The 18791-nt window shown below is 43.0% G+C and overlaps 1 protein-coding gene across 2 annotated transcripts in view; it reads right to left on the reverse strand.

Annotated features, from left to right (window-relative positions):
* slit2 (slit homolog 2 (Drosophila)) overlaps positions 1-18791 on the reverse strand; it is a 433881-nt gene that overhangs the window by 145010 nt on the left and 270080 nt on the right. For both annotated transcript variants that reach the window (XM_067989278.1, XM_067989268.1), the window contains exons 9-11: positions 16483-16627; positions 2260-2331; positions 238-309 (exon numbers count right to left, since the gene is read on the reverse strand). In XM_067989278.1, coding sequence (XP_067845379.1) covers positions 238-309; positions 2260-2331; positions 16483-16627 — 289 coding nt within the window. The remainder of the gene's footprint in view (positions 1-237; positions 310-2259; positions 2332-16482; positions 16628-18791) is intronic.

Genomic DNA, 18791 nt, shown 5'->3' on the forward strand with positions numbered 1-18791 from the left:
CAATGGTTTTTAAAATTAAAATACCGATTTTAGTGTAATTGCTTTTTGAGCTCATATATAATTTAGTGTCTGGTTTTTATATATAATTAGCACAAATTGTAAGTTACAGCAGCAAGGCAATTTAAAAACACACAAGTGGAAAACAATTTTTTTTTAAGTTTAGCATATAATGGGGAGACTGAGTTACACTCAAAACAGACAAACTCAGGCAATCCTGAAAATTTCCACAAAACTTACAGGGAGTTAAGTGACCTCAGTCCCTGGAAAGCATCTGGTGCGATTTCAGAGATGTGGTTGTTGCTCAGGTCTCTGAAAAGACAAACAGTACTTTAAAAGGTTAATCAAATATCGACTGCCACCTTAAGATGCAGGTCCATTGGCCATATCTGTGACTATGTTCTCTTCAAATGCTTATAACTGGCTTACAATTACTCAGCCGGGCTTTCCACTTTGGCACTACCGATATCGTACGTCAGTTTCTCATATTTGACGTCTTTCTCCCTTGAAAGCCATCTGTTTCACGCAATCTACCTCGATGCTTAAACCTGCACAAGTGACTGAAAATCGTGGTCAATGCATTACATTATTAATAGCATCTAATATAAGGAGCTATTTGCTTGAAGTAAACTTTTAGTTGTTGCTTCCCGTATGTTGGGAATAATGATGATGTAAGCAGCATCTTTGGAGTGATTTTTCTTATCTTTGCTCTCTCGACAGGAACCTTGCCTGCCAAGAGAAGAAATCAAAAATTCTGGAGTTTGTTGTACACAAATTTTCCACCATTATTTTAAATGGTCGGAAAATCATATGTAATGTGTGCTGGAGTTTTTGATATCTACTCTCAGCAGGTGATGCACATAAAGTATAAATTACCCCTACTGTCCGAACTATAAAATCCTGTATTTAAAAATAAGGACAGATTGTTCCATTTTGTGAGGCGGCAGTTCTATTCTGAGCATGGTGATACCTCAAGGTGCTATTACTCAAAGGCAGATATACTATCAGGCAATCTTATCCTCATTTTGAAAGCCTCTTTTTTCAGTTATTGCTGGTTTGGGACTGGTACTGTGCTCTGCTGAGGTCGGCGAAGCATTTGGTGTTTGCCACTATTCAGCTAATAAAATACGGTCACCATTTCCTTTGGAAACTTGTAGAACTGGCCTCTTATGAAAGGATTCCATTATAGCAAAACAAATGAAAAATAAAATGTTTCATTAAAAAAGCACAACTGTGTAATCATTTTCTATCTCAAAAATGATTGTTTTTATGGTGGTTTGCAGGACTGAATATAGGATATTTCTGAATAAAAACTAATTCAGCCAAAAAGAAATCCTTAGTAGTAATAATGACAATAACTGTATCTCTATAATCACTTTAATGAAAGCAATCCATTGATGTGAGCTATATAATTTGGTTAATAGCAAATTTTTGTAGTTTTAGAAAAATGATGTTTTGTCTTAAGGGGGTAGATTTTGACCTTGTGCGATAGTGTAAAACTGGAGTGAGTGAGCACAGGGTTGCTGGCATCTATGGATCCGTACCAGAGCATGGGAATTAAAAATCGGGAGAGATGTAAAACCGGCTGCCGACTCACTGCAACCCATTTTACATTACCGCACAAAGTCAAGATCTAGCCCAAGAAGACTACGGGAAAAGGTAACTGCACCCCATGATGTTTATGTTGCGTCATACAGACCAATAAGGTCCCAGATTCTGAGTTAGCAGGTCTCAGTCAGGGCAGTAGTCGGTGCTCTGTAAAAGGATTCAATGTCACTGGGCTAGAGAGGGGGCGGGTTCCTGCTCCTGAACTGTGAGCCCTGGTGGAAAGTGTACGTGTGAGATTTTGGGTGAGCACAGAATCCGGCTTGGCATTGATGTCCTCCATGGTTTAACAACCTGCTAACACTCACTCTGTAGGCTCAGGTGAAGAATAGCCACTGGAGTGAGTGACCACAGGGCTGCTGGCATCTATGGATCCGTACCAGAGCATGAGTCAGCACCATCGGGAGAGGAGAGGAGATATAAGGAGGGGGAAATCTCTGGGAATATACTGAAGTATTTCAATTCCATCGTTTATTTTCATGAAGGAAACACACAAAAGGCTTTATAAATTGAAGAACACATTCACAGATTTGAGCTGTAAATCAGATTGGACCAGTCAGCCATTACCGTTTACAATTTGTTAAACACCAGGCTTTACTTACGGGACACACGCTGAATAATCTTCTAAAGGTTTGGAATACTTTATCTTCTACTTACATTCTTCGCAACCTCTTGTAGGGTGAGAAGGCTCCAGGGGGGATGGATTTGATTGAGTTTTGCTCTAGACGTCTGTGGAGAAAACATAATTTGCTATTGAAAGTACATTCCTTCACTAAAGCATACAGCAGTGGTGGTCCACATTCAGCCTCTTGTCAACATTCACGTTTACTCAGGCCACATTACTTGTACTCCTGTTAATGTTACTGTGAATAGCCAAACACCAATCACCTTCCTTCTTTGTCCAGAAGAAATTTGTCTGTTAGGGCTGCACATATTAAGTGTCATGTTGTATATGAAATGGGCTTCCTTTCCTGTAGAAAGAAACTCGACTGAAGTAACATTTAATCAGTTGGTTCTTGCTTGATGAGGGAGAAGGCCATTTTTTGTCTCAGTGACATAACTAAGTGATGTATGTTGATGTGATTCACATTACTGTGTTAAGTATTTGCATACAAAGGAAAAACATGTACTAAACACTGTTTCATGAAAATGATGGCTCTTCCAGTTGTACACTCTCAACAAAAACAAATGTCAAAAAAGATTCACAAATTAAATTTCCAATGGAGTGTACAGTCTACTTGTTGTAGGTAAGGAAAACACTACTTGATAATCAACCAAAAAAAAACTTGCTAAATTATCTCTGAACACATCTGTTTGTAAACTCTTTTCAAATCAATGCAGGGGCCATATACACCCCACTGCCCTGCAACAACATAACCTCAGATTCATTGTGAGCCTTCTGACACCCATTGGCAACTTAACATTGGGTTGTGCAGAAAAATTGTGCAACATGGTCATGACTACATCCTCCTAGAGGGTGCACTACAGTGTGGCTTGCAAGTAATTAAAGTCCATTGCATTGTAGGATAGATTGTGATTTATTAAATTATCGTTTAGATTGTGTTTGCAGGCTTTAACTGTGTCTTAGTACAGTAATACAAAATTAAAAGGCCAAAGTTTGATAGAAAGTTCTAGCTTGCAAGCAAACAACTTATTAAAATTTATGTCATGATAGTGCTGCTGCTGCAGAGCTACAAGTTCAGCAATGTCAAAGTTGCCAGTGGACATATTGTACCCAAGATGATTTTTACATTAAACATCCTCCTGCACAGTCTCAAGAGTGGGATAACACAGAAATATGTTCTTATAAAGATTCCACTCGAGACTGTCATAAGCAGTAAAATGATGTTTCACATAAAATGTGCTGTAGGCTTGTTCTGTCTGCTGCCATTTTATTTGACTGACTTCACTGAGTTGTCGGCACTAATGCAATAATATGGCAAATGGCTTCTACTTGTGGTTTTTTTTCTTTTTGATGACTGCATTTTGGTTGTTCAAATTCTCCTCCAGTAATCAAAAGGTCAAATTGATTGCATCAAGGGGGCGACATGAAGTTATCTGCAAATGGAACAATTTGATTACAATGTAGCAGTAGTCAGAAAGCACACAGCACAAAATAGTAGGGTCGAAAATCCGTGGGCCTGCTGCATTCCCATCGTAACTATGATGGGAGTGCATCGGAAGGGTGGATATTAGGCCAGGTTTATGATTCATCGGGTCCTGGCCTAACATCAGAGTTCCCTTGGACCTTGTAAGAGGAGGAACCTTCACGGTGTACTAGGCCAGCAGTGTCAGAGTAGTTGGAGCCGGAAGCAGGAGCTCCCTACATCAAGAGTGCCAGTGATCTCAGCCCTCAAAAAGAACCTGGCGTATCTTTGGCACTGGTGTACCTGGTGACAACAGGCATGCTGGCCACCAACATGGTGGAAGTGGAGCCCACTTGGGGGTCCGTGCCTGGACCCCCGAAGATTTTAACGGCATTAATTTATTTTTTAATATAATTATCAGGGCCACAAACTCATCATTTTGGGGGGGATATCCTGGCACCAGGGCACCCCCCACCCCCAACAGGATTCGGCAACTTCCGCTGCAGTTTTCGGCTTCCCCAGTGGGTAGACGGGCCTCTGGGATATGCCACTATGGGCAATGCATGCCTGCCTGGGCAAAGCAAATTAGGTGACCTCCTCCTGAACCTGCAAACTGTGGTGGGGTCAGTGCAGGAGGTCACTGGTGGGTGCCTCCTGATAATTACACCCTGATGAACGGCTGACAGGTTTTCGGCCTAGTCATTCCAACTGCTTATTGCTTCAGTTAAGCTAGGATTGTCCACCTTTCAGAATGAAGGAAAAGTCCAGGCCTTGTGCCATTCTCTATGCTGCTAGACTACCATTTTAAATATAGTTTTTTCTTTTGTAGTTTTTCCCTCTGATTCTCCCCTTCCTTTTTGTCTTGTAGGGTATTGTTGAAATGATGGCAGCCCTCTGACACCCTTGCCCAAGTGCTGACTCTTCATGTATTGTGTTGACAGATTATCCATCCAAGAGCGCCATCACAGACAAACCCAATCGTGTCTTCAGATTGTGTGATACTTCCCTGTAGTTATTGGGGCCTTTGAAAAGAGTGGTCTTGATGGGTCCAACTGCCAACTCCTGGCTACCTTTTTAGACAAACATTCATTGAGAGGTGTATTGAGGAAACAAGTCACACCTCCCGAAAGAGTTCAACAGCTCAGATTCCAATTGAAAGACTCAGCAAATTATAAGACTTCCCCTAGCTTCCAAAATTCTACAGTACAGTTAACCCTTTTCATTCCCTTGCCTATGTCAGGGATGTTTAAGATTCAGCTGTCATAATCCGAGTAACACAATTATCAAAGTAGCTTGGTGATTCTCGGTATTGTGCAGATTTAACTTGGTTAATTTTAAAAGTGTGGCCCAGGTAGGCAAACGACATCCCCAACCACCCCTTTGGTGGCAATTGGTTATCGTTCGATAATCATTGCTCAAGACAATCACAAGTTAAATATATTTGACAATGTTTATCTACGCCCCTCCCCAATTCCTGACTTAACACAGTGCCTGCTGCCATTGCAGGGTCTGTTTGTGTAGGCTTTATCCAGAGATAACAGTGCCATACTCACATCACTAGATACGATGAAAGAGCCAATGAAACAAAAACACTGGACCCTGGCTCCAATTACAACACTACAAAAGGATTCCAACAATGCAAGGCCTATTTCTCTATTTATGAAGAAAGCAAGCCAAACTAAATTCACATGTTTCCCTCTTCTGCAAATCTTTAATCTTCATCTTATCTGCCTGAAATCAGTTTTCCACAACACACCCTCACATTTATCCATCTATGAATAATGTAATTACACACGTTCCCAGATACCAGCACATGGACAAGAATTGGTATGACCTTGATCAAACCGTACGGAAAGAAAATCGCTTCCCTCTTATCCCCCCCAATTCCTGACATAATCCTTTACATTCAAAGGATCAAGCAGTTCTCCTTGGAATTTCAAACTTGGTAAAAGAAACATTATCAGCTCGGACGTGACTTGCTCACTCTGAGCGTTCTTAGCTGTAATGGTGATGATGCCACCACTAATGTTGTCAGGGGCACGCCATTATTGAATATTCTTTTCCCTTTTAAGCTACTTTTACATCGCACAAGACCCATGTTGATGCCGCTGGCTCCCAGAGGCATTGGGCGTGATTTTTACCTGGAGCCGGGAAGAGAGCGGATGGGTGGATTTTTACGTGAGAAAACTGGAAGTGAAGTGAGTGCGTCGGAAAAAATAATTACTTTTGCTTCCGGGCTTCGAGGTTCCAAGCTGCGCAGCGGGCGTAGTGCGCACCCGCATGACAAGATCTGAAGTCCACTATTTAAAGGGCCAATGCACAAATGAATTTTGGAGGAGAAGGGAAGAAAAGCGCCAATGGATTCAAAGAGAGCAAAGGCTGCACTCAGATTTACAGATGATTCACTTGAAGTACTGCTGGGTGCAGTGAGAACCAGGAGGGAAATCATTTACCCCAGCGATGGGAGGAAGAAACCTGTTTCGGCCACCAAGAAAGCTTGGCAAGCGGTTTAATGAACTAATTAGGTCAGGAAAAGTGAGTACAGTTGCTGATTCACTTACATCCTGTGGTGTACAATACCAACCCCCCTCACTCTGTCTTGGCAAACATACTCCATAACAATACTCCTCACACCCACTTAAGTTTCAACAGTACCATCCTTCACTTTCTATGCACTTCCTCACCTCCCCAATTATCCATCCACCGCTGCCACTCACCCCAATCCTTATGCAATGTGACTCATCTGTCTCATAGCCACCCTCACCCAATGCACTGCATCCATTGGGTGAAAACATCACCTTCAGTCACTCACAGTTCTGTTCTTTCACACCTTGTAGGAGAAGAGAGCGCAAAACTTAAAGGAGAGGGAGAAGATTGGAGTTGGCCCTCCACAAGTAGTCCAGCTGACAGATGCAGAGGAGGAGGCCATGGAGACACATGGTACATCTGCATCCCTATCCATCGGAGATGGAGAGACTGGAAATCCGCAGATGCCTTGTGACAGAACGTAAACATCTTTCACACACATGATGACTTTATTTTACACCAGCGCAGGTACTCGCAGTTCGGTGGGTCCTGTTCGCCAGTTAGTTGGGTAGTCACTTGGTGATTCACAATTCACAAGTGAGCACAAGCAGACACTGGTGACAGGGTCCGCGTTGGAGGGCGCACTCCTCTCCAGGCTCTGCTCAGCTGGACAGATGTTGAACCCCAGGGACCATCATTTGGAGAGAGAATGATTGAGGAAAGCTGCAACTTTGGCAGGCACTGGAAAATGTGCCACGTACACTCTCCACAATAGCAGAGAGGATGTAGGAGTCCAACTCCAACATGAGTGGATTGATATCACAAGCAATTGCGAGAATGTCTGTCATGGAGACAGTGGCAGCATCCATGAAGCTTCAAGCACGGCTCTCAAATGAGTCTAGACAGGCCATGACATCCGTGTGGACATTGGAAGCCAGCATGTCTGCCGACTTAAAAACAGGGTGACAGAAACTTTATCAATGAACTTAAAACGCACAACCTGCTGTCCAGCAGTGGGGTGGGAGTGATGTGGTGCTGGCCTGGGAGAGGGATGATGGCGAAAGGGGACATTGAAGTGGGAACTCCACACAAAACAATCCCACGTCTCACCTGTTGCCCCACCTCCACCCCCGCCCACCTCAACCAGTACCCGAAATGCTGCCTTCTCTCCCGATGGCCGAGCCTGCCCCTGCATAGGTGCAGGTGGAGCAGTCTTTGGTGGGGCCCTCAAGGGCGCCAAAACCCAAATCAGGGGATGATTGATGAGCGCCTTGGTCCTCCTCCACCTCCAACTTGGAAATATATCGCCATTCCTTCATCGTCACTGGGTCAAAATCCTGGAACTCCCTTCCTAACAGCACTGTGGGAGAACTGTCACCACACGGACTGCAGCGGTTCAAGAAGGCGGCTCACCACCACCTTCTCAAGGGCAATTAGGGATGGGCAATAAATGCCGGCCTCACCAGCGACGCCCACATCCCACGAACGAATAATAAAAAAAAAATCCTCTCTGCTGCACAATGTTGTGCAGGACGCAGCACACCACTATGATTATGGACACCCTCACTGGTGAGTACTGAAGGGCTCCTCCAGGCCTATCCAGGCACCTGAAGCGCATCTTCAACATGCCGATGGCTTGCTCGATGACACACCTGGTGGTCATGTGGCTCTGGTGCCTCATTGGTGGGGTTCCTCACATGTGCCATGAGCCAAGTTTGAAGGGGGTGTCCCTTGTCTCCTACGACCCAGCCCTTAGTCTGTCTCCTGGTGGGAAGAGATCTGGAATGTTGGACTGCCGCAGTATAAATGCATCATGACAGCTGCCAAGGAATCTGGTGCACACCTGCATAAATCTCTTCTTGTGGTCGCACACCGGCTATGCGTTGATGGAGTGACAGCCCTCTCAGTTTATGAAGACTCCTGGCTCGTGTGGTGGTCCTCGGATTGCCACGTGTGTGCAATTAATTGCGCCCTGCACCTGTGGGAAGCCAGCCAGAGAGGCGAAACTGACTGTCCGCTCGTTCTGGCTGTTGTCGCCGCGGGGGAAGTTCACATAATCTGACGTCCTGGCAAACAACCATCCGTCACCTGCCTTATACAGTTATGTGCAGATGACTGACACACCCTGGAGATGTCACCGGTGGCGCCATGGAAGGAACCAGAGGCGAAGAAATTGAAGGCAGTCGTTACTTTTACTGCGACAGGCAATGCGCAGCCACCAGGTCCAGCAGGGAGCAGTTCGTCCTCAAGGAGGCTGCAGATGTCTGTGGCCACCTGCTGGCTCATGCTGAGCCTGTGCAGGCACTGCTTCTCGGATCGGTTCAGGAAGGTCAGCCTTTGTCTGTACACCTTCTCACGTGGGTAATGCCTCCTGCGACCTCGGCCCCTCTGTAGCTCCCCTCTCTGCTCTTCCCCACTCAGTTCTTCCCTCATTTGTCAGAACCGGCTGTGACGAAAGGTCATCGACCTGAGATGTTAACCCCACCACCCTCGCTCCACAGATGCTGCCTGACCTGCTAAGTGTGTCCAAAATTTTCCGTTCTTTTGCCTATTTTTTAAAGTTAGGAGAGTAGGGGTGGCAGCGGCCATCTTTCTCATAACATTAATAAAAAGACTAACACTAAGCTTATAAACTACCTAAGAGATCCACCGGACAAGCAAATCACTTATGAAATGCAAATTCACATCAGAAATCACTCACACTCCATCAGGTCTGCACCCCAAGCCATCTGATTTAGCCTCATGGAGTTACTTTTGCAGTGGTACATACACAAAACCACTTTGCATTGACATGTACGTAGCAAGAGCGTTCATTTGTAAAATTGACCCTAGTGTGGGCACAATTGAGATACTACACAACCAATTGTTCCAAGTTTCAATGATGGGCCATGAATTCTGCTGAACTCCTATTTATGGACATAAGCAACAGAAGATTCAGACACGGAAATGGTGGGATTTCTGACTAGGTTAAAACATTTAATGCTGTTTTAATTTGGATTCCAGCAGAAGTCTTGTTTTCCGTAGCTGGTGACAGAACCAGTCATTCCTGAGTCTACGAATCTTCCGCTGAAATGTGGAAAAAACAGATTTACCGCCAAGGACGTCAGCAGCTGGCTTACGGATGCCAAATCCGAATTTTTTTTTAAAAACAGTATAAAAGCACCTTAAATGATAGATTTTGGAATAATACCCAATGAAGCAGGCTGCCATTCAAGACAGATCTGGAAACCTGACTTTACAATGCATACTCTGCGTCTTAAGACTCTACGGCCTAGAAATTTGTTGACACTGCACCCATTTTACAAGCGTAAAACAGGCAGCTAAGCATCCAATCAGGCGGGTTGCCTTATTCTGTGACAGAAGTATGTCGCCAGTTATATCGGTAACGGCTCCAGTATAGGTGCCAAGGGCCCCCACCTGAAACCGGTCTTAGGCCTTTTACAAATGCAAATCCCGAAACTGGGCCACGCTGAACGCACTCGGTGCCAGGCCTGCTGCATTCAGGGTAACCATGTCTACATGTGGTCTAACCAGCAATCTTTACAGGGACCCCTGGAGGCTGCAACCAAAAAGGTACGTTTTTAAAAAAATACTTGCCTGAATGTGGAGCTGGGAGCAGGAGTGTTCCTCTCAGCTCCACAGTAAAGCCGAAAACAGTTGCCAGCCCCTTCCTAATTGCCCCACACCCCTGCTTCCGATTGCCTCCCACCCTCCCGATCGCCCCCTCCCTGCCATTCCCATCGGCCGCCTCCCTCCCAATCATACCCCTCCCTCTCCTTTCTGATCGGCCCCCTCCCTCCCAATTGTCTCCCCCTCCCTCCCAAGTTGTTCCTGAGGGCCACTGCTGAAGAGGCAGCTGGTCAACTTCGCCCTCGTGGAACAGGCGAGCTGCCTTTGGATGCCCGATTGGCATCCGCAGCTCGCCGGCAAAATACTGATGAAGACTGAGGCCCAATTTCGGGTGAGCCTCAGGCCTCAGGCTGCAAGCCTCAGGCTTCTGGTGCACGCTCTCAGTGCGCCAGCTATTTCAAGCCCAAAAACGGACTGAAACAAATTTCCATTGTTACAGAGCTGTTTGCCTATGAATGGAAACGAAATCCACAGGAGAGGTAGATGTGTTTATTTAATTATTGCTTGAGTGGATTTTATTTTCCTATATGTGCACACCAGTAAATTTCTGCATGTATTTGAAACCTCTGACATAGCTGCCAAGCTCCCACTCGCAGCTGGTCTCGCTTAAAGTCGCTTTAACTGGTACCAGGATGTGACTGGAATTTACATGAGACTTTAACAACCTGAAGACAGCATCAGCTGTAAACATAGCTCAGTGCAATTCCCCTGCATTTCAGACCTTGAAGACTGAATGAGGGTCAAGCCGCGAATCTGAATTCCACTGACGTGTGCAATTTAAAAGGATCAGTATGTACCAAAGACTTTTCAACCTCTGTGAAGTTTGCTTTTACTTGCCAATACGAAAAGAATGTGTTCGTGCACCATACTTTTTTGTGAATTAGCTTTTAACTTTATTTCTATGACTGTGTGTAGACCATCTGGTAAACGTCAGGCCCCAGTGGTGTTAGTCAGTTTCCTGCAATCCAGTAAATTGCTGTAAACAGATTCATTAATTTGCCACAGAATTGATTTCACTGCCGGACTGATCTGGGAAGAAATATTCACAGTGAAATGTACAGATTGTGTTCCGCTGCCAAATCAGTTTTCCAGGTCTGTCTTAAATGGCAGACCACTTTATTGGGTATTATTTCAACCGTCTATCGTTTAAGGTGCTTTGTGACTGTTCCAATCACATCTTGCTACACAGAGAATGGATGACAGTAAGGGGTGGGTTACGGAACGGAAACCATTAGATGGCACGGGCACGATAACTCATCAGTCTCCCTCTCCCAGGGGCTGCGAGGTGTGTGCAGATTACTCTGCTGCTTTTTCCTCGGACTTTCCATTTCAAGCACCTCACTTCAGCTCTGTATCTCCCTCTGACTGCATGGCCAAGAATGGAAATTAATCATGTAGCAAATGACAAGTACGAAACTCCAGCTTGATGTTCTATTCCTGCCTGGGCTTGAGTTCAGTTAAACTGTGCTACAGGTATTTTATTTTCCATAAAATATTACTATCCCACATAATGTAAGAAGCATAACTGCACAATATTAAAGTATATTGGTTTCAATATGAATTTTCCTATAGTGTATTGCTACCAATACACTAAACATACCTGAAGGGATTAGGGTAAGTAACATATATTGGCAGTGTTGGGACAGAATACCCATAAATCACTAAGCAAAAACTACTTGGCAGAGTTTCTTTCCATTTCTGATGAAGGGTTTGACTTTAACTTGTTAATTCTCTCCATTGATGCTCACTGACCTGCTGACTATTCCCAGCATTTACTATTTTTGTTTTACATTAGAGGCTCCATGTGTGATTTTTGTGATGGCTGAGCGGATGAGAATGTTGGTTCAGCCGAGAAATGCTTCAATACCAGAGACCTGGAAGGATGGTTGTTGCAGGATGTATGGCTATTTATTTTTTGAAGCACACACATCTTAAATAGGCCTCAGGACAAGAGAGTGTCATTAATAAAAGTCCTGGTATTTGGCAAATACAGAGCAGAAAAGGAATGAAAGGTTCCTTGTGAACAGGAAGAAAGCAATGCGGTTGACCTTTCTTTCTATATCAATTTAAAGCTTTAATAAGTAAATTGATATGGGGACGGAAAAATTTCATTGTGATAAGGGGATTTTATTCTAAAGGAATCAAAGGGGACCAAAACTGCATACCTCTAGCTGTGATACTGGCACATCAGCTAGGGGTGTGTCCATTGAACAACAGCTAAAAACATTCAATCAATTGGCATGAAGAAAACTCACATAAAGATAGGATTTTGCTTTGTAATTCATGTTCACTGAGAGTTTTCAGGCAAGCTCAGGCCCCAGAATAACCTCTTCCAAAAATAAACGTTCCTTACTATGTATGCATTAGATTTACATCAGAGAGAACAGAAGAGTTTGTGGTTGATAGTTCAGTACAGTAAGGCACTCAGAATAAGGTTGTACACTGTTCACTGCAGATGTGGAAAGATTATATGTCGTTTTATTTTTGTTAAACTCTTATTAAACACATTTTTCTATCATTTTGATAAATCCCATAAATCATGTCAGGTCCAAGCTTCTACCTTTCCATGTTTTTAATCCAACAGTGCCATAAGAGAGATTAAGGGTAGTATCAGTTTTAGAACAATGTATGATCAACATTTGTACACTTCACGCTGCAAACTAACAACTTGTTCACATTTTGCCAGCTGCTCTGCGCAGTAAATTGTAAAAGCATGTGTGAGCAAACTGAAGGCAGACTGTTAATCGGCAGCTGGGGATTTATTACAGCTTCTGTGCTGAAAGTACTTCCACAGATTCCTAACATGCAGGTGTAATCTCATTCTGTATAACAGTCACAGCGATTTTGGTAAGGAAAGAAGGAAATACAGGCAAATCGGCCGTTGAATTGGGAACTTTCAGGCCTGGAGGTGCAAGTGTACTGAACAGACTGTACATCTGAGGATGAAAGGCATTGGGGCAAATCTTTGTCTTCACCACGAGTGTTAATCTGAAGGAGCGGATTGCCCACCTGTTGTAGAACCCACACAATTTTCACTCCATTGGTTTCAATGAAATGAAAATCAGGTGGGTTCTATAATGGGTGGGAGATTGGGCTCCCCCAGATTACCACTCGTGGTGAATGTGAAAATTTACCTCATAATATCCAGATAGAGGGCAACCATAACTAGGATGAGGGATAAGGTACAGATATATAAGAGCAGTAGTAGTTTGGTCAAATGAATCATCCTGAACTATAAATAACTTCTAATCCTCAAATTGGTGGTTGTTTTATGCCCTCCATCCCCATCACCAAATTCAAACTATAAATTTGGCTTGACACCGGTATTTAACAGTGACAGTACAACAATGCTGAAGAAAGTATTTTTACCTTTCTAACATTGGTAAGGGCAGCACTGTGCACAAATAACACATTCAGTGCTCTGCGCTCCCTGCTATTCCAGAAGAGAAAATAACTTATAGCAATGGGTTGCTTCCATTAGGATCAACATGTGGATATTGGAAAGCCCCAAGATATAGATAAAAAAATAGGGGACATATGAATGGTGCTAAACTAGCCTGGGGAGATGCTGAAAGAAATCTAGGAGTGATACTTTACACTGACCATATCCAGTCATTGTAGAGCAGCAAACAACAAAGCAAGCAGAATGCTGAACTATATTGCCAGACCAGTAGAGCATAGGGAAGATTTTACAAATTTGCACTCCCGACATGGAGCTTTTTGTAGTGGGAACACATAATTGGAATTTAGGTGCAAATGTCAGCAGGTCCCACTGGATTTTCCATCCTTTAGTTTTAATGGCTGGAAAATCCTGCAAGGCTGCTGAACTCCTCACCCAAATTCCTAATAAGTACTCCATGTCGGGAGCAGGAATTTGTAAAATCTACCCTAATGAGTCTGAGGACATCACGCTGAAGTTGTGTAGGTCACTGGGCAGCTTGCGACTTGAATGCGGCATTCAACCCAGGCACATGGAAACCTTCCAATCCCTGGAGGAAGCACAGTGACGGACAACTTAGTTCCTTATATCAGAGGCCTGAGTTATGAGGATAGGTTAAAAAAATTTGGACTCTTCGGTCTTGAAAGAAAGCAAATACAGGGTAGAAGGGACCTTATATAAGATACTAAGCGGAGTAGAAAAGTTAATCCTGAGCACTATTCCAAGTTAAGTATATAACAAGTTAAAAATTACTGCACGATAAAGAACAAAAGATAAAACTGGTAAAAGACTGACATCAAGGAAGCACTTCTTCACACAAAGTGTGAACAGCTGGAATCATCTTTTGGGTCGGGTAGTGGAAGTAAAAGCTCTACAGTCATTCAAGAGGCAGTTAGATGCTGTTATTGGGGGCTGGGCCGCTGTGGAAGGATCAATTAGATTGACTGAATGGCCTCCCTCTAGCGTACATATCATTGTGCCTCTCTCAAACATTACTAACATGGATTCCAGGCTCTGTCTGGAAGCAGTTTGAAACTTGAATGTTGCAGATATAGGCACACATCCTCGCAATTGGAGTCAGGCTGGAAAACCCTCTAAGCACCGGAATAAATAATTTCTATGCCTACGTCCATCTTTTTTCACGGACTATTTAACAATCGAAACACATTCATGAACGAATAAATGGCAACTGTAAGATATTTGTCCCCCCTTGATTGAGCTTCATGACAGGATTGTATAGGGTCAAAGAGATATCAAAATGGGAGGACTCAGGGATCTTCTTTACTTCTCAAAGTGACTGTATGAACCTATAGACACTATACATCTGTTTTCTTAGTACTAACAAGCTCAGCTAGCTGAACATCTGAGAAGTATTTCATCCATCTCCAGGCAGCCTTTACTCACTACCAGGGGAGGGAATTGTTCCAGCTTAAGTGAAAGGAAATCTAATTAAGTCTTTCATTTTTCTGTCAGATTGTTTGTTTATTCTTGGCTCTGCTCTATCAAAGAGGGACATCAGTAACAAACTCATGTATCACATTTTCCTAATCACCTTATTTTCTGTTTTGAACGCCTCAAGAAAAGTCTCGGAGGCCCTACTAGTTTTAGCTACTAGACACATTGGCAAGCCTTGCTTTCTTGTCTGTCTCCTTATATTTTTGAAGCTAAATTGCTTGACCTCTTCAAACTGTTATTCCTCATGTTTTCTCATCACACAAACATAAATCACAATGGTAAGTTAATTTGGTTGTGGATGTTAAGAATTGGAATAGTACATGCAGTAAATCAGAGTGACGTGGGGTCATATAGTAAGATCGCATATTGCAGCATGCACAAAACAGAGGATACTACATGCCTGAGGTAAAATAGATGACATCGGTTCATACTACAAAATCTAGAGCTTGTCAGAATTCCTCCCTCTGTACTGTGCTAACATTATTCGTGCCACCCTTAAGGCATTCTACCAGTAACAAGTGTAAACAGAGACTTTCTGGCAATATCAGCGTCTGAGGAACTTTTCCTTTTTCCAAACCCCCAGACCATGCTGAGGCTGGAATGCTACCACTATATGTGGGGAGAGGAGGGGAGGGAGAGGGTGGTAATCAGTGTTAGAGTAGAATAACAATTTTTGTCATCTGAATAAAGTTAGTTGATTTTCTAATCGCAGATGAATCATTGGATGGTTGGGAGTGGAGTCAAGGCTGCAGTGTAACTGAGGAGCTCGGAGAATGTTCTAAACTGGGGAAGTCCAGTTCCCAGCTAGTGGGCTGAGTCAGGCCCATGGAGTTCTGCCTTTTGATCTCTCCATCAACAGGTGCAGCTGATCTGTTGATGGGGTATTGGGAATTTAAAAATATCACAGACAGTGCTGCAAGCTTTCTCAGCAGGAGGGCACTGGATTGACATGGGCCGAGCAAAACATTAGTGCCAATAATATATATGGGTTACATTTTATCTGAGGGGGAGCAGGGGAGCGTACTCTGTGAAATATGCAATCTTTTGTATTTTATTTAGACCCTCCAGCATTAGAAATTATAGTCACTGAAGGAAAAAGGGCAGATGAATAATGGGGACCCAGATTGTGCAATCTCAGAGTGAGATACTCGCACTATGAAATAACAGCTATTGTGTGGGTCACAATGTGACACCTTTAACACTGAAAATCTCTATCATTGTGCAACCTGTCGGAGCAACAGGTACTGCAGGTACTTATAATGGGGAATTATTTTTGTCATCTCCGCCTGGGTGGTGACCTGGTGGAATGGATTGCCCGCTCGCCCGTTAAAGAACCTGCCTGATTTTTATTCCATTGATTTCAACCCAATTTACCCGGTTACTGCCCAGGCAGTAAAGACAAAAATCTACCCCAATGAGTTCTCAACGAACCTGCGTGTCGCAAATACCACATTTAACATATAATACGTATATATCTGAAAATATTAAATATTAAGTAACAAGTTAAAACTATAGTCACGACTGTGTGCAATTCATCTTTCTGGTCCCTGATGTAATTGAGTGAATCCATTACCCAACCTATCCTTTCTACCTTGCCGTGTAATCGGTGTACAGGAATTCCTCAGCTCTCCATGGCGATACAAATGACAGTAATTAATGCTTCTAACCAGGCAGACAGATCATTGCAAGGCAACAGCACTGCAAGGGCCACACGTCGGATGAGTAAAGAAGCTGGAAGCTTACATTTCAGTGATGCTCTCTGGAAGGTTGCTCGATATCTCCGTGAGGCCTTTGCCACGACAATCCACAATACTGTTGCTACATGTGCAGACGGCTGGACAAGACTTTGAATGGACACTGCAGGACTGCGTTGTTAAACTCTGGTGACCTGCAGGAGAGAAGAGAAGAGCAATTACTTCACCGAAAACTAGGAATGCTAATGAATTTCTCCCTTCATAAAAGTGAACTACACTTTATTAAACAATTCACATGCCAAGTTCCAAATAAGTTAAATCATTTCAGTGTCTCAAAGAGTGTCCTTGGCTGAATCAAAAGTGAACGGATGACTGCAATAACATTCAAATAAGATTTAAATGACTGAATACTTTTTAAAATCAAATAAGTCTGATGAGGTAGGGCTACTTTATTCCCATAGTTCAGTAAGAACCTGTGTAAAAGAAAAACAAGGACGATAGTATGTGGGAACTTTAAACTTGACTTACACAAACAAGTTCATCTACAAACATGGCCACACTTGCAACACGTAGCTTGCATTTTACATTACTGATGGGTAGAAGAATAAAACATTATAATCAGGACTTCACATCATCCAGCTAAACAGATAATACTGCGTTACATGCAACAATCCCAGTGGGGCAGATTTACTTTTTCCAGTACATTACTTCATATTAATTAAGAAACACACTCAGGTTAAATGATGCAGCAATTCTTTACCTATGCAATTTTTCTGTATGAATACTAAGTCTAACAGTGCACGTTACTGGAAACTTACATGTCCGTTGAGCACAAAGCCTAATGTCAAGTCCTGCAAATGACATCCTAACAGATAGAGTGCAGCAACAAGAACTGTGTGCAGGCCTGAAGGTGAACTAATAAATAGTCACAGTAACTTGAAAAAACAAATAGCCCTGCTGTACGACGGTGAGGTAGATATGTTCCGTCAAGAGTCCATCCACACTGGCTTTATATCTGGTCCTTCCCGGCTGTGTGCCTATATAAGACGTATGGTTGGGTGGGTCTGGAATCACTGAGGCTACACATGGGTAATTTATACCAGGTGGGAGATAATTAAATTACCTGGTACCACTGCAGAGGCTAAATGGTGAGCTCAATTTTATCCCAACTCTTGCACAAGAACACCTTTTATTGCTATGTAATACAATATGTTCAAATGGCAACCAAAATACACGATGGAAAAGCAATGGAATTATGAAGAAAATGCACTCTTACATGTTGTGAAGAATAACAGCAGCTCTCAGTGAAGTAGAAGGCAATAATCCAAATCCCAGGTTCAGATGATTAACAGAAAGCATCGCTCTCATGGTTTAGGATGTAGACCCGAACCCCTCGTTTGGATTATTTGCATATAATTCACTGAACTGCATCCCTATTATTTTCATGTATTATACTGGGCAAAAAACCCTAGGTCTTATTGTACTGGTGACGGATGAGGACAATAAACCCGATTATTTAGCAAATAGTTTGCACACGCACGACTTAAAAATGACCCGAGTGGATTGTTTAAAAACGCTTCGTATCAGGGCAGAACACAGGAGAGCAGATAGCAATCCCACCAACATCTAACAAAGTGTAGAATACAAAAACAGAAGTAAACTTGCCTTCGTCCTCGTCTGGAAAGCAGGAGAAAAAAATGACAAAAACACAATGAGATTAATACTGTGCAATTAGTCCTTCCAACAAACAGGTGGTGATTAGCAAAGATTGTAAACCATTAAAGTTCTCGGCTTTCTCGGGTGGTTAGAGCTCTACAGCAGGATTTAAAAGAATTTTTAAAAGCATCCTCAGGCTTAATGAAAAGTAAGAGGAAAGGATGTCTAGTACCTAAGATAGCCAGTCACAGGAGTTTCATACCAGTGCCCCGTGACTGTGTGCCAGCAAGGTAGGAGCAACATTTCACTGTCTAGTGGCCCGAGTGAGGGCAAAGTCTACACATAACACACTCTACAGACAGTCTCAAAGCAGCCATAACATCACCAGGAATGTTAGATGTTAATTTTTCCTGATCTGATAATAAGATAAAAAGCAACATAACTATAATTGAGACCCTTTCTCCCCATCTCTCCCGAGACACAATACATCCAAAGCTCTAAGCAATAAAACGCAACAGGTTTTTACAACAGACATCACACTGAGAGATATCGCTGCAATTGTCAGCCCAATATCTCTAAAATGAACCATTTCAAGAAAACAGTAATGAGGAAAAGCGATTATAATCAGATAATAATGATTGCTAATAAAATATTCGGCAAGTTCTCAATTCTCGCTCACTGCAGGTATTATGCTGTAAAAAA

The sequence above is a fragment of the Heptranchias perlo genome, chromosome 1 (genome assembly GCF_035084215.1).
Source record: "Heptranchias perlo isolate sHepPer1 chromosome 1, sHepPer1.hap1, whole genome shotgun sequence".
Taxonomy (NCBI): domain Eukaryota; kingdom Metazoa; phylum Chordata; class Chondrichthyes; order Hexanchiformes; family Hexanchidae; genus Heptranchias; species Heptranchias perlo.